Here is a 14,169-nt window from a genome sequence, read left to right as displayed (position 1 = left end):
TATGATATGTGTGTGTGCAGTGAAAACAGAATCAAACACACACATACAAAATCCATGCATTATATTTCTTGAAGGGTTCAGATGAAATAAGAACCAAGTTTCCATTTCACTCCAGTAGGGTTTAAAATTAAAGGCAGCCTCTTGTGGATATAGTGAAATTGTAAGCTTTTTATGTGTTGATATTCTTGGAACACATGCACCTACGTCCATGTATGCATTTTAAATCAAAGCTGAACGTTACTTGCCTAGGAGAGTCTTTCAAAGCTCTCTCAGGAAAGAATAATCCTGAGGATCCAGTCCCCTGCTGTTAAAATAGTATTACTTCACACATTTCAATCAGCAGGTGATTCAAACTGTGTCCACCCAGCCACCAAAGGTGTGACTGCAGCTTATGTAAGGCATGGAGCTCAGTGTAGCTTAGTGGACTCAGGGTCCCAGGATTATTTGTAGCTCATGCTGAGCTCCATTCTGCTGCACATTGGTATTGTATATTGGAAGTAACTAATTCAAAACTTACTTTTAGATGCCTACACAAGCTGCAGTTAGGCTTTGACAGTTGTGTATACACAGTTTGAATTATCTTTTTGCTTCACCTTTGTTGAGTAGACACCCCCTACATTTATTCTGAATGGTTTATGGATAGGATTTCTGCTCACACTAGAAACTTTGTGTGCTTAGGGCTTGTCCACATTGGATTGATAGTGACTGGCTATCTGAGTAGTTGCTGATCAGAAATAGGGCAACTTATTTCCTCTGGTAGAAACTATGATTGCTTGAAAGTGCAAATATCAACTTGGCAGCTGCACCAGGAGAATGAGGTCCATATAAGAAGGATGTCTGCACATCCTCTTAATGGTGAAGGTGATCTGGAATACTTGTCGAACAATCAACAGATGGGGTCAACTTGTTGGTCATAATAAACGGAAAAGAGAGAACATTATGTTTAGGTACAGACTCCAAAGAATTAGATAAAATTGTAAATAAGAACATGTTAACAGCCTATAAAGGAACACATTTTAGTTCCCAAATTATGGCCGATACAGCCTGTTGATGGTATAACAGGTATGAAGATCCATACATAGATGACACTCTGATCTGGGAAAGAGCAGCATAAAAGCAAAATCAGAAGCTTAAGGCAGGTTGGAAAGAGCAAGACTTGGAATGAAGTTAAACAGAATCCTAATTTTTCTGGGAGAAAGGTTAGTATAGCAAGGGGGTAAGGTGCAGGTTATGACCAACAGGCTTATTCAGCTAAAGCCCTCTCTTAACAGTCAATAGCTTGGACTGGGGATCTGTGCAGGGAAATCTGTATCTAATTTAGCTGCCACAGGCATCAACCTGAGAGTTGCTGGAGAAAGCTGTTGAGAGGACATGGGTCAGAAATCTTTAATAGAGAACTGGAGAACCCAAAGGAGTTAATTCAAAAAGCATCAGTCCAGAGGGTATGATGACAGGAAGTGCAAAAACTAAGTTGTACATAGATACCTCCAAAGCATGCATTGGTACCTTTTTTTACAGCAGTCTTGTCAAAACCACAGATTGGTATTTCTGTTGTACTGGTGGCAAACTGAGCCAAAAGCATCTAGTAGCATTCAAATAGAAAGTAGCCAAATCAAGAGATGCTGTGAATTTTGGGTGCCAATTTGAAACACTAAAGGCCTAATTTGTCAGAATACTTAACATTAGATAGCACTTTATAGCTTCAAAACATAGTTTCCATTGAGTTCAGTTGCAGTTGTAAATGCTTATACAAGTCAGCCCCCAGGGTTTCAGGTGGTTTGGCACCCAGATAATGAGGAAAAAGCAGCTAAGGATCCTGTGTGACTGGTTTGGTTTAAGTGACTTGCCTAGAAAACCTGGGGCAGAAGCAGGGATAGAATCCAGTTCTCCAGTGTGGGGTTCCACTGCCTTGTCTGTGGGACAGTCATCTCTCTTCCTGCTATCCCCCATCTTATTCAGTCCGCAGCTTCCAAATTTGGTAATAAATGGGGTTCGTGCAGAAACTTGACTTCTTCAATATGTAACCCAAACATCTCCAGAGTAGTATAGATAAAATAATCCACAATCTTATAATTAAAGATGATAGCATAATGTGTGAATCAGGGGACTGAATCCAGGCTGCAGAGGCAACATTAACTCTAGCATTTCCTAACTTTTGACAGCTTGAGTTTATAACCTGAATAATAATGTTCCTTTTATATGTGGGTTTTTAAAAATTATTATATTTCATTCCAGCTAAGAAAATAAGATGTAGCATTCATAATTGTAAACTTTTAATAAGTATAGCTTCCTAGGCAAAGGGAGTTGGTATCAAGGGGGCAGATCCTATTCTACCTCTAAGTATTTACATGGTACTTGTGCATCTAAGTGTGGACCTATTCAACACTGCTTCAGTTCCCAAAAAATCATTAATACAAAAGGTGCAGGACCCTCCTCCTCACCACTTTTTATGTAGGCTTAAGGCTAATATGTACATATGTAGAGGTGTTATCAGGGAGGTTGTTGGAGAAGGGCAGAAGCATATGTTCAGGGAAGTAGGGCACCTGGAGCTGTGTCTGAATAAAGGGGTATCTTCCGAGCACTTGGAGCTCACAGTGATCCTTGCAGCCTGCAGAAAGAATGGAGGGAAGGCCAGAAGGGTAGCATTGATGTGGGAAGAGAAGCAAGGGGCACTGAGGTACAGGATGAGGGCCTCTGCAGCAGTGATCAAGATCACCTCACTCCAACATTTTGGAGAGCTAACAACTTTAATACCCTTGAGTAAGTCTTCTGGTTGATGGCCCTGTGGGACAGGTACTACAGCTGAGGTGCCTTGGTTCTCCTGGCAGCCAGGCTGAGCACAGAAGCTGAGGGTGTTTGATTGCTGTGGGGGAAGACTGGATTTCCAACTCCCAAGATGCTCTGCCAGGCAGCTCAAGACCTGCCCGTGACCATCACTCAAAAGCCACTGTATTTGTCCCAGATGTTCAGTGAAACTGCAGTTCCTTCTTCAGATGCTATGCACCTAGCAGCAAGGCCCAGGGATGCTTCGTGGGGCACCACATCCCTAAAAAAACAAAGCTTTGGCCTGGGTGCTACTGTGTCCCACGTTCTCTACAACAGTCCTGCTCACAGCAATGTGCCATGTGTGGTGACCAGTGGCCCATTTGGTCACAGACATTTAGGTGTACCCCCTTTTCTTATCCAAGCACTATGCCTATCTTGGAACCAGCCTCAAAGGCGTCGCATAGCCTCAGAGGGCTAGAAAGCAGGTCCTGAGCGTCTTCAGGAGAGTCCACTAATCACAGGGACATATCCCTTGGGAGACCCCTTTTGTCAGGGACATCCAGTCAAAACCTACTTCTTCCTCAAAGGGGGGCTGTGTGTGTATGTGGGTGTGTAAATGGGGGTATGTGAAGGGGTGTGTGTGTTCATGTGTATGAGGGGGTGTATGTGTAGGGTATGTGTATGTGTGTGGGAAGGGGGCTGTGTGTGTCAAAGGGAGTGTATATGTGAAGGGGTGTGTGTGTCAAGGGGTGTGTGTATGTGAGGGGGGTTGGGTGTGTGTGTCAAGCATGAACGTCGTGTGCCTCTTTTGCCCGGGGGGGGGGGGGGGGGCACGGCGACTGCCTGTAGGCAGTGGTGGAGGGGATGTGATGGCAGTGAGCTTTTGCAGGTGGCCATGGCGGTGTTGGCAGTGGGTGGGTGGCAGCGAGCGGTGACTGCCCACAGGCGCCGCCGGCAGTGGCAGTGGCGGTCAATCTCAGAGTGCACGTGCACCTGTGTGCACCCCGTACACGTCACCAACTGTGTCAAGGGGCGTGTATGTGAAGGGGTGTGTGTGTATGTGTGAGAGAAGGGAGGATCTGTGTGTGTGTGAGAAGGGGGCCGTGCGTGTGCGCGGGGGGTGGTAGTTAAATGGAGCTGGGGAGGGCAATGGGCTGCTGAGAGACAAAGCCCTGGGCCAGGCAGGATCTGGGGCAGCCTCCCTCGCTTGGGCTGACAAGGGAGGGAGGTGCTTTGTCGTCCGCGGAGTTCACGAGAGGTGCGGAGCCGGCCTGGTTCCCCCTGCGGGGCGGGCCGGGCGCGCAAGAGGACACAGCGTGTCACTGGGGCCCGAGGCGGGTCCGCAGCGCCCCCTCGCCGCCGCCGCCGGAGGAGGAGGAGGAGGAGGAGCCGCGAGCGGCAGGAGGAGGAGCCCTGCCCGCCGCCCCGAGCGCATCCCTGCCCGGCCGGGCTGCGGCCAGCCGGGGCCTCCGTGCCTGCGTCCTCCATGCGCGACAGGCGGCGGCGGTGGGAGCTGCTGTCCGGCAGCCCCCGGGACTCGGTACCCGCTGCCTGCTGCCGCGGCTGAGCCCGTGTCCGCCTCCGCCCCCGCTCCCGCGCCTTCATGACCGCGAAGGATGTCCGGGAAGCACTACAAGGGGCCCGAAGTCAGCTGTTGCATCAAGTATTTCATCTTCGGCTTCAATGTCATTTTCTGGGTGAGTGCAGCCTCCCCCCCCGGGCTCGGGCCGTGTGGGGCCAGCAGCAGGGGAGGCTGCTGGGGCCGGGGGGGGAGAAAAGGAGCCCCCGGGTCAGCGTGGGAGGCTGCCATCTGCTTCCCCTCTGCGCCCGCCGGTCCATCAGAGCCTCTGCTTTGCCTCCTGTCACCCACTGGCCATGTCGGACGCGCTGCCTCCCCCAAGCATCACATCCCCCTCGCCTTCCTAATTGCTTTTGTTGTGGGTGGGAGAGAGGTTTTCTCCCCCCCTTCCCTTTTTAATGGGGGGTATTGACCCCCCCCCCTTCCACCTGGAGGATGAATCGGGTGTGTGCGTCCGCACCTTCAGAGCAGGGCAGGTTGGGAGGGTGATTACACAATGACTGGTAGGGCCCTGGCGTGGGTTTGTTGTGATGAGAGATGAGCTTTTGCAAGGGATTTGTTGGGCGTATGTTGGGTGCTGAGCTTGCACCACCTGGCTTGTCTTGGTCGCCTCATCTCTTGTTGGCACTGTCTCGGCAGAGTAGTCAGAGCCATGGGTGAAGAGAGCACCTTGCACGTAATAATATTAATAATATTTTTAACAGATTCGCATGCTGTGGTTGAGAAACAAGTATGTGGCACAATGCATAATCCAGAGGTGATGGAGCAGATGGGTTTGTACGTAGGACTGCAACAAAATGAGTCCCTCACAAACGTATATGCTTCATTGTAAGTGGACTTGTATTTATAAGCCGCCCCGTGCCCTAGCACAGACCAGTTAGCAACAACAACGCGTTGCGTTACAGATAAGAGAGGTGTCGTAGTTGTGGTCTGAGTGGTTGTGGACCTGTGTTTGCGTACAGGCTTGGAGTGCTGGTCTCTGGAACTTGTGTATGGGGAGAGGAGAAATAGCAGGCTCCATTTCTACAAACTGGACAAACTTGCTCTTTTAGCTCCCTTGTTTTTGCTCATCTCCCTGTCAGTACTGAACTTCTGATTATCTAAAACCCCCTGGAGGAAAAAAAAATAGATCCATACCAGGGATGTAAAACATGTTACATGACAATGTTGTAGCTCTTCTTGCCAAGTAAAGATGGTGGCATATATAGTGTTTATATGTTTACTTGTCCTTTCCTTATGCCCTGTGATGAAGGGTTACTTAAAATCTTGTGGTGTATTACCTTACGTCAGCCATTATAATCTTATTTTTTGTTCCAATTTTAAAGGCTTTTGATTGCTGTGGTTTTTCTCTTTTTTTCTTTTTTTAATTCTTAATTCCTTTATTTGTGTGATGCAGTGAGCACAGATGTTTTCCAGCGAGGAACAGAAGGGTCTGGAGGACACTTATAATAATATTTCATAAATACTCCCCCCACTTGGCACTGAAAGCTAGTGACATGCTATATAAGTCTCAAGACTGTGTTTTCTTGGCCAAGTCACATTCACTGAATAAATTACTGTGCTTGCCTAATTCTATAGGTATTAAGCATGTGCATGGTGGTGGTGTTGTGATGGTCGTGGATAGGCGAGTACTGACCAGGGGATCCTTCCCCAGAAGGTCTGCAAGTGGCCAGTGAATGCTTCACTTTTATTATGTTTGCTGAGGTTCACCAAATTGAGCAACCCAAATAAATGGCAGAGTTTCATGGGTCTCAGTTGAATGTGTAGATTCCAAATTCCTTGGGTGATACAGTCCAGCTAGAGGCCCCTGGACTGGGAATTGGGAGACCCAAGGTTATTCCCAGCTCTGCTGCTATCATATTGGCCTTAGGGTCTGAATTTTCCCATTTCTGAAATACAGCTTGTGATGCTTGCCTCCTTTGTAAAGGACTTTGAGAATTACAGATAAAAGTGCTTTATAAGAATGAAGACTTGTTTAGTCACTTCCTCAAAACATGGATAGCTCTTTATGAGGAGGGCCTAGGTTTATTTGTGTCTCATGATCTGGACCAAGTACAGACAGTCAAAAAGCCTGAGGCTGAATCAATTCAATTTGCATATATTGAACCGATAAGCAAGTGCACAGGCATTCACTTCTTATTCCAGAAATGCAGCCACGTGCCTTCAGTGGCTCAGGCCAGAAGCCGGGGGGGTGCTAGAACACATCTTCCATCTTGAGTGAAACGGACAGCTTGGGGCAAGCCTAGCCCACCTACCCTCCGAGCAGGGGCTTGCAGGGGAGGTACAAAGCATCTTGGGATGCTGGGGGACTGTGAGTTAGCTTGAATCTGGAGGGGATCTGGGACAGAAGTTCAATAATCTGATTTAACTTAAATCAGTTAAGTCTGTTACATCCATCCAGGTTTATTTTAAACCAGTTTCACCCATTTTGAAAGCGGTTTATGTGCACAGAATTTCTGTTGTGTTACAGATTTGAACCAATTTCTGATCAGTTATACTGGTTTATATGTAATTTCTGTCCCTAGCCTTGGGGTGAAAATATAGCACTGTTGCATACAGAGGATGTTTTAGGTTATTTTTCTTGACTTGCTAGCAAACCAGTTGCTGTTTTATCACTCATCTGGGCCAGAAAATGTGTCAAAGATAATATAAGATAGTAGTGATCGAAGATGGCTGCACCTCATTGTCATTTGAAGAGGATTTAGAACTTCTGATCAGGAGGTAATTGTATAAAATATCAGTTTTCCTTAGGTTTCTAGAACAAACCTTTCAAGCACTTGTAACATCTTTCCTAAATAATCTAACAAAGATTTACTGTCTGGTTTCCTTCCTTCTTTCCTTCTCTTTCCATTCCTGTAAGGAAGGTGAAGTGAATTGGGAGTAATAGTACCTTGTAGTGAACAGCAATAGACCCTTAAACAGAGAAATAATGCAGCACCATTTAAATTACAGTTGGGGATAGTGGCACATAATATTAATGTGCATGCTATTTTAACTTCAAAATATGGAACAGAATGTTCTAGATTTCCCACCCTTCAAATCTGGCATGAAGGCTTTATAAAGTAACTATTTCTTCTGTATTTCAGTGTTGGCTTTGTGCTTTGTATGCGTAATAGTTTTCTTCTTTTTAAAAAAAATATACGCGCAAACCAGATCAAAGAGAGAGCACATTTGGAGCCAGCCCATGGATGTTTCACCTTTATGATTAAAAACCAAATTTTGCCCTTCAGGAGACCTCTGTGTCCAAATGTTGTGGTCATGTATTTGAAGCCAGCCACCCTTGCTTCAGCAGAGTTACAGGAGAGTCACAGATCAGAACACTGTCCTTTATGCTTGTGCCATAAAATCAGTATTCTAGATGTGTTTTCAAATTAGGTTAAAGGTGATTTTTTTTAAAAAGTCAGAATTCTGTTTGTAATAGGTGAAAAGTATAGCAGACACCTTTATTTGTAAGTGCATTCTGCAAAGGGAATTTTTGTGAGGTCTCAGCACTTCAGTAGAGATGGGAAGGATGCTTTGATACTTGAACGGATATATTGGAAAAAGTTTGGTAGATATTGAAATTAAATAGGCATTAACAAATAAAGACTTAATCAAATTAAACGTTCCTCTCCCTCACTGTTGAACCTCCACTCTCCTGGCTATGATTCATTGAAGTACCTCCCAGGTCTAACAATGGGACAGGCAGTATGTATTAAGGTGTAAGCTGCGTTTTCTGTACTGGACTTTCAGAATGTGTGTTAGTTAGTACATTCATTCTGTGCTTTAAATCCTAGTTGAGCTCAGGGGTTTTTAACCTTTTTGGTTGGTGTACACCTGGCGGCCGGTCGAGAAGCAAGGAGTCCTCCGACCAGTCAATTAGCAGGGGTGGGGGCAAAACCAGAACTGCTGGTGGCGAAGCTGGAAGTGCCCCCCCCTTCTCTGCACCGCTGCTGCGTAACTCCTGGGGGCTTCCCAAGTACCCTGGTTGACAACCCCTTGTCTAGATAAAACCAGAGCATTTTTATCCTAGATAGAGCATAAATGCCTAATATAACAAAATATTTCCCCCCTTTTTGCTGTAGTAATAAAAATGAAGCCAAATTTCAGGGCCTTTATATGTCAGGGCATAGAGCAGTTCTTGCAGCATTCTGAGAGTCGCTTTAAGGTGGTTTGTAAGTTTCATGTAAATACTGAAGATCACATTCTGCCCTTTGCTGCAATCAATGGAAACTCCATGTGTGTATCTTGGGCCTGATTTTGAGACCTTAGTCTGGACCCTAAAGAAACAGAGAGGGGGAGGTAGAGAGCAAGTGAGCACATCAAACAGAAACCTAGAGTGTATCTTGTGATTCACTGTAAATTGCAAGATGTGCTGCGATTATGATACATCAGCATATTACAAGTCATAATTTGTGTTTTAATTTGCTAGGCATCTGTTGGTTTTGATGGTAACCATATGGGAGTCTAAATTGTCTTCTGAATTAGAGAGGGAACGATAGAAGGAAAGCTAAATACAGTTCAGTAAACGTCCTATGGGAAAAGTGTTCAGAAGGTGCATTGACCTCTGATGGACAAGTAATTTGACAGTTCACTGAATTCTGTAGATCATTGATAGTGTCTCAAAGCAGCTTAGAATATTTTTTCCAGGACAGTATGTTTTCAGGGAAAAAAGGAACTTTGGAAATATTCTTTCTTTTCTCTCTTTAAAAGGAAAATGTTTGAGAGACTGCTTTGATGCGATCTTTGAACATTCTCTGCCGTGGTTTATTCTTAGAAATTACTCTGAGAAGGTAATTGCTAGCAGAATGAAACTGTTTTTGCGGGGGGAAACAGGATGCTTCCCCCCATTCTGTATTCAAGGCATTTACTGTACTGTTTGTCAACATAATAATTTTGCTACTTTGAAATGTATTCCATAAGACCTACCCTAAATCAGGCAGAGATTGTTCTAAAAAAAATAAAGAACAAATGCTTTGTTATCTTGATTGAATATTGGTGCATATGAACTGATGTAGTGGGTAAATCGCCATGTGACCCCAAGCTTTTCTGCTATGGGCATGTGGAACTTGAGTAGCTCCATTGGCTTTGGTGAAGTTCTCCCAGATTTTTGGGTAAATCTGAAAATACGGTCTATCCCCTCTCTCCCGCCCTTGCCTTGTATTCTTTGGTAGGGCTATCTGGTTGTTCAGAAAGAAAGTATTTGAAATGACGCTTTAATTTCCAACCCTCCCTTGGTTTTCTAAAGATGCCTGATGCTTATCTTGCAGAAAACAAGTGCCTTAAACTGAAGGGAAAAGACTAATGTTCTTCATTGCAACTGCTCATCTTGGAATTAAAAGAGCATCAGTTGGCATCTCTCGGGTTCCAAAAATGGGTTCTTACACGCTTCCAATGTATACATAAACCTGGAATTTGTATTTCTTTCCCTTGGTTAAGCTGCTACAGATTTGTCACTGGGGAAAACTTGCCTTACCTGTTTAGATCATCCAATGTGAAATAGGAATATTTACAGCCCTAATCTATTAAATTGTGGTGCATGTGTTATAACAGTCTGCTCATAGGCAGTCCCACCCATTTTGGTTAGACAGCTTTGTTCACAACAGTAATTTGCATGCTTGTGTCTTTGTAAGATCATGGCCTAAGTAAACCCTACTATTTCAGTAACAAAACTTTGTTCTGGAAGAAATGTCTGTTCTAGAACAATTCATTTCAGTGTAATTATGCTACTCTAATACAGAGAAGTAGAGCTTTCTCTTGATTGAGCATACACGAGAGAATATGTACACTGTATAAATCATGCATGTGTACATGTGTCTGCAAGCACCCACAAAAGGCAATTATATGGCAGGTTGTAGAGGGTTTTTTGTTTGTTTGTTTTTTAAAAAGTGAAAATCCAGAAATTTAGTCTTAAACAAACCCATCAAACCATAATAACATAGTTAGCAAATTATGCTCTTAGTAGAAGTTTTTTATTCAGTATATATGCAAGGACATTTCTGTAAATATTAAGAGAATTTTAATTCTGAAAATACTTTAAACCAAAATCTGTTCTACTCTAATCAAACAAACAAAACCCAAGCTCACACTCTGTAGACCCAGGGCTTAAATTATTAGCAAAGGTTATAATTGTTTTTCTTAACTCTGTCAGACCTTAGTAATACATGACTGATTCGTAGGTGGTAAGAAACATGAGCTTGCAATCAATGAAAGAACTCGCACAAAAAAAATAACTTTTAGGACTTTCTTCTGTAAACAGATCACTGTTGTGAACTCTAACTTCTGTCCATGTAGAGTCCCATTGCCTGGAATACGATTTTGTGTGGCAGGTTTTTATGTGCAAGACTGTGGCTTTACAGTAATTGGTGGGAGCGGGGTGTGGAGGAGAACAAGCTGCCTGTTCCTGAAAGTGTCTCAAACTGTTTGGCAAGAAGACTAGAGCTTATGTAAATCTGGAGATAGGAGCTGGTGTGTTAAATACTCAGTGTAGCCATTTTAATACTTTTTTTATTCCGTTAACTAGTGCTGATAAAATGGGAAGATTTGCCTTAAGCATTTCAGTATTGTGTTTTACTTCCAGCTAACATTGAACAAACATACAGTTTTCAGCCCAAATAAACTTTGAAACCTAATTCTGCCAGGTAATGGATTCTAACTTTAGAAGCATAGTGCTGAAAGGTAGAATCTGTTTTTGCATTCTGAATTGACCAAAATTGCAAGGTAGTTTTTATATAAGTGGGTATTATCCTGTCAATAGGATCATAATTGTTTTACTATGGTGTAGGCAGGAGCAAGAAGTGGAACAGCACATGAGCTAATGAGCTGTATTGGCAACTGTCAGAATTAACTCTTAAATGTGCTCTGTGGTATAGTAATATATTTTAATAATTTGTAAAAATATCTAGTCTCTTTTCTTTCTTTACTTTGTATCTTATATCAATAACATACCACAAGTAAAGAGTAGGGAAGACCAGGGTTTTGCTTAACGTGGCATAAGCAGGAGAAAAACAAACTATTCTTTATGGCCAGGTACAGACATTACACTTTTACCATTATAAGTAATTGGAAACCGGTCTGTACCTGTAACAGAATAGAAGTTTGGCGCGCACAGACTGATTTAAAAATAGTGCAACCCAGTCTAAGATTTGCTACTCCCCCCTCCTGATGGTGAATGTGTGTTCTGTTCATTACTGATTTAAACTACACTGCTTGCAGAAAACTGCATAACTTGGATCAATTCTGCCTTGGACTTTTTGTCTCTTTGTACCCAGTCTATGGGCTTGACACCTAATTACTTTCTCTTTCATTGTTATACTGAAAATCACCATTTTTGCCGTCATCTTGCTGACCACTAGCAGAATCTTGTAAAAGGATTAACCTCTGTGGATGTTGATGTGTGTGATGCGTATATGCAGTCCCACTGACTTCTGGAGTTCTTTTTATGGACATATAATGTTCTATGTGGGTGAATCCTATTGCTGAATAGACACCATTTTAGTTGGTTCTGTAAAGTGTGCATATACTTTGTGTCCTACTCTCTTTTTATTTAAAAATGTCATTACGAAGTTGAGGAAGTGATGCCACGTGGTTAAAATACGGACTGATAGTGTTGTTGGTTCTGTAACAGATCTGACTCAGAGGGATGACTTTGGATAATTTCCTCGTAGCCTGGATTTCAGATGAGATGAGAACTTGCAAGCACTTTGTCGTTAGGTGGATGGAAAAATTGACTTTTAGGTATCATTCATCTAACTTACTTTTCAAGTACATCAGTTTTCACATCACGGATTCTTCAGCTAATATTTCAACTTTCCAGTCACTTTTCTCTGGACAGCATTTAGAATAAGTATTTCAGCACACATGGAGAGTATCTTATGAATGAACTGTCAATTTCACAGAACAGGGAAAAATCAATATGCCTCCTCCAGGCATTTGAAAATCCCTGGGCTCACAATGAAGGCCCCACAACATCAAATAATATTGAAAATCATTTCAGGCAGTGTTCTTGTTGTGGATGGTAGTGGCTTGATTTTTGTTTTCTGTAGCTAGGCAAGGAAATGCAGGAGAGAAATTTTCAGAGGCCTGTTGCAAGTGGTTTGTATTTTAGTTTTTCAGCAAAACCAAAACTTGTGTGGAATCCTGTGCAGCATACTTAAGCAAAAGCTCCTCAGCATTTTGAGAATGTATAACAGAAAGAAACATAACAAGCAGTTGGTGCATGCTCTCAGGCTCTTTGAAAGAATGTCCTCTTGAAGGAAAGGAGCAGAGGAAGGCTGGGCTAGCATTACAAAGGGGTCAGATGCATGAAATAGTCGAGGTACTGCATGACTGTGTTCCTATCTCATTTAACATAGTGATAATCAGCTAAACCTGGGATGCTGTTCCCCCTCCACTCCTTGAGTAAGCCCAAGTGTAAAAACATTTTCCTTTGCAGAGTACTATGAGGGTTCTGTATAGAACACATTTCCCTTTGCAGACTTCAGGTAGAGTTTAATCGTTCCCTCTAGGGTTTGGGGGAAGAGGATTTAATACTCAGTGCCATAGCTTCCTGTCTTGTGGGCTTTTGCTGGCATAGGGCTGCTGACTGGCACTGTGCCAGTGGAGTTGAAGAGCGTAGAATAAATGTTGAGATAAGATTATGGCATCCTTCTTATGTGGTCATTCAGTCTCTTGTGTGGTGAAAAGGCACTAGTTTGTCTTTAGCAAAAATACTATCAAGAACCAAATTAACTCACTTAATTCACAAATTAACTCACAAACCTTCCCTCTTAGCATAGGATCCTTTTGTATAGAGGCTCTTGGCTAGGGCCAGGAGGAAAGGAATTTTTTCACCTGAGCAATGGAGCACCGTGGACAGTAACAACATGGCAGTGGGGTTTTTTTAGTGGATTCATTTGGCATCTGATTTGTTGTTCACAGCCCATATCAAAGTGCCTTCCATGCTACTAAGAAAGGACACCTCCTCTCCCCACACACGCAGCACACAGAGTATACCCACCTTTGTCATCGTCTGAATTGTCTGTTTCACTGTCATATAATATATACTTCCCCACCAAATTAGGGTGACAGTATTTCCCCCCTCTTTATGCTGTATATAATCTGCTATAAACCAGGACCATCAAGATAAAAAAGGTATTGCAGATCTTCTCTGGCAAGGGTTTAGTTACTTCACATGATGAATGTTTCTGTGCTGCCTTTGTTAAAGCAAAGAGCTATGCATGCACACTTGGAAATAGCATGTGAAATGATATAAATACAGTTTTTTGGCTTAGAAGATGGTGTCAGAAGAATGGCTGGGTGTTCTGAAGCCAAAGTCCTGCTTTCCAGCTAATCTGGTACACAGGGAAGGAAGGTCTGCCAGATCAATTTCAGCTGTTTGTTGCATCTGACCTTCCCTAGCATGGACAAAATAGGCAGGAGATATAACCAAAAACCTGCTAACAATTTAAAGAACAAAACAATTTAAAACAAAACATAACATCCTTTCTACCTCATTCAAAATGGAAGGCCCCATACTTCCCAGTACCAAAGATAAAATCATGTTTACATGGTTCTGACTTTCCTTTATGCCAGTGTAAATCAGGAGTGATTATGACCAGTGAAGCTAATAATTACATATGTGTGAGTTCAGAATTGGGCTTATAACACTTACAGCAAAGGAAGGAAATTGCTTCTTAACAGAATGTGGAATGAGATTCTCCAGAGAATGGTACCATTTTCTATAGTAAAATTGAGCCTGGTAAAGCCTTTTAGGCAGAAGGATTTTTTTCCTCAACAGTTAGCCACTAATGCAAGCTACAGTATACTAGTTTTACCCAGTATTTCTTGGTGTTGCCAAGATCCTT

General features: G+C 43.0%; 1 protein-coding gene across 3 annotated transcripts in view; it reads left to right on the top strand.

The window, feature by feature from the left end:
• The first annotated feature begins 3,956 nt into the window (after positions 1-3,956).
• TSPAN5 (tetraspanin 5) overlaps positions 3,957-14,169 on the top strand; it is a 111,723-nt gene continuing 101,510 nt past the window's right edge. Inside the window, exon 1 of one of the 3 annotated variants that reach the window (XM_059722339.1) lies at positions 3,957-4,463. In XM_059722339.1, the coding sequence (XP_059578322.1) occupies positions 4,383-4,463 (81 nt within the window). In that variant the 5' untranslated portion in view covers positions 3,957-4,382. The remainder of the gene's footprint in view (positions 4,464-14,169) is intronic. The other 2 variants (XM_006278539.4, XM_006278538.4) reach the window with 2 other exon arrangements.

The sequence above is a fragment of the Alligator mississippiensis genome, chromosome 2 (assembly GCF_030867095.1).
Source record: "Alligator mississippiensis isolate rAllMis1 chromosome 2, rAllMis1, whole genome shotgun sequence".
Taxonomy (NCBI): domain Eukaryota; kingdom Metazoa; phylum Chordata; order Crocodylia; family Alligatoridae; genus Alligator; species Alligator mississippiensis.
This window is presented reverse-complemented; position numbering and strand designations above follow the sequence as displayed.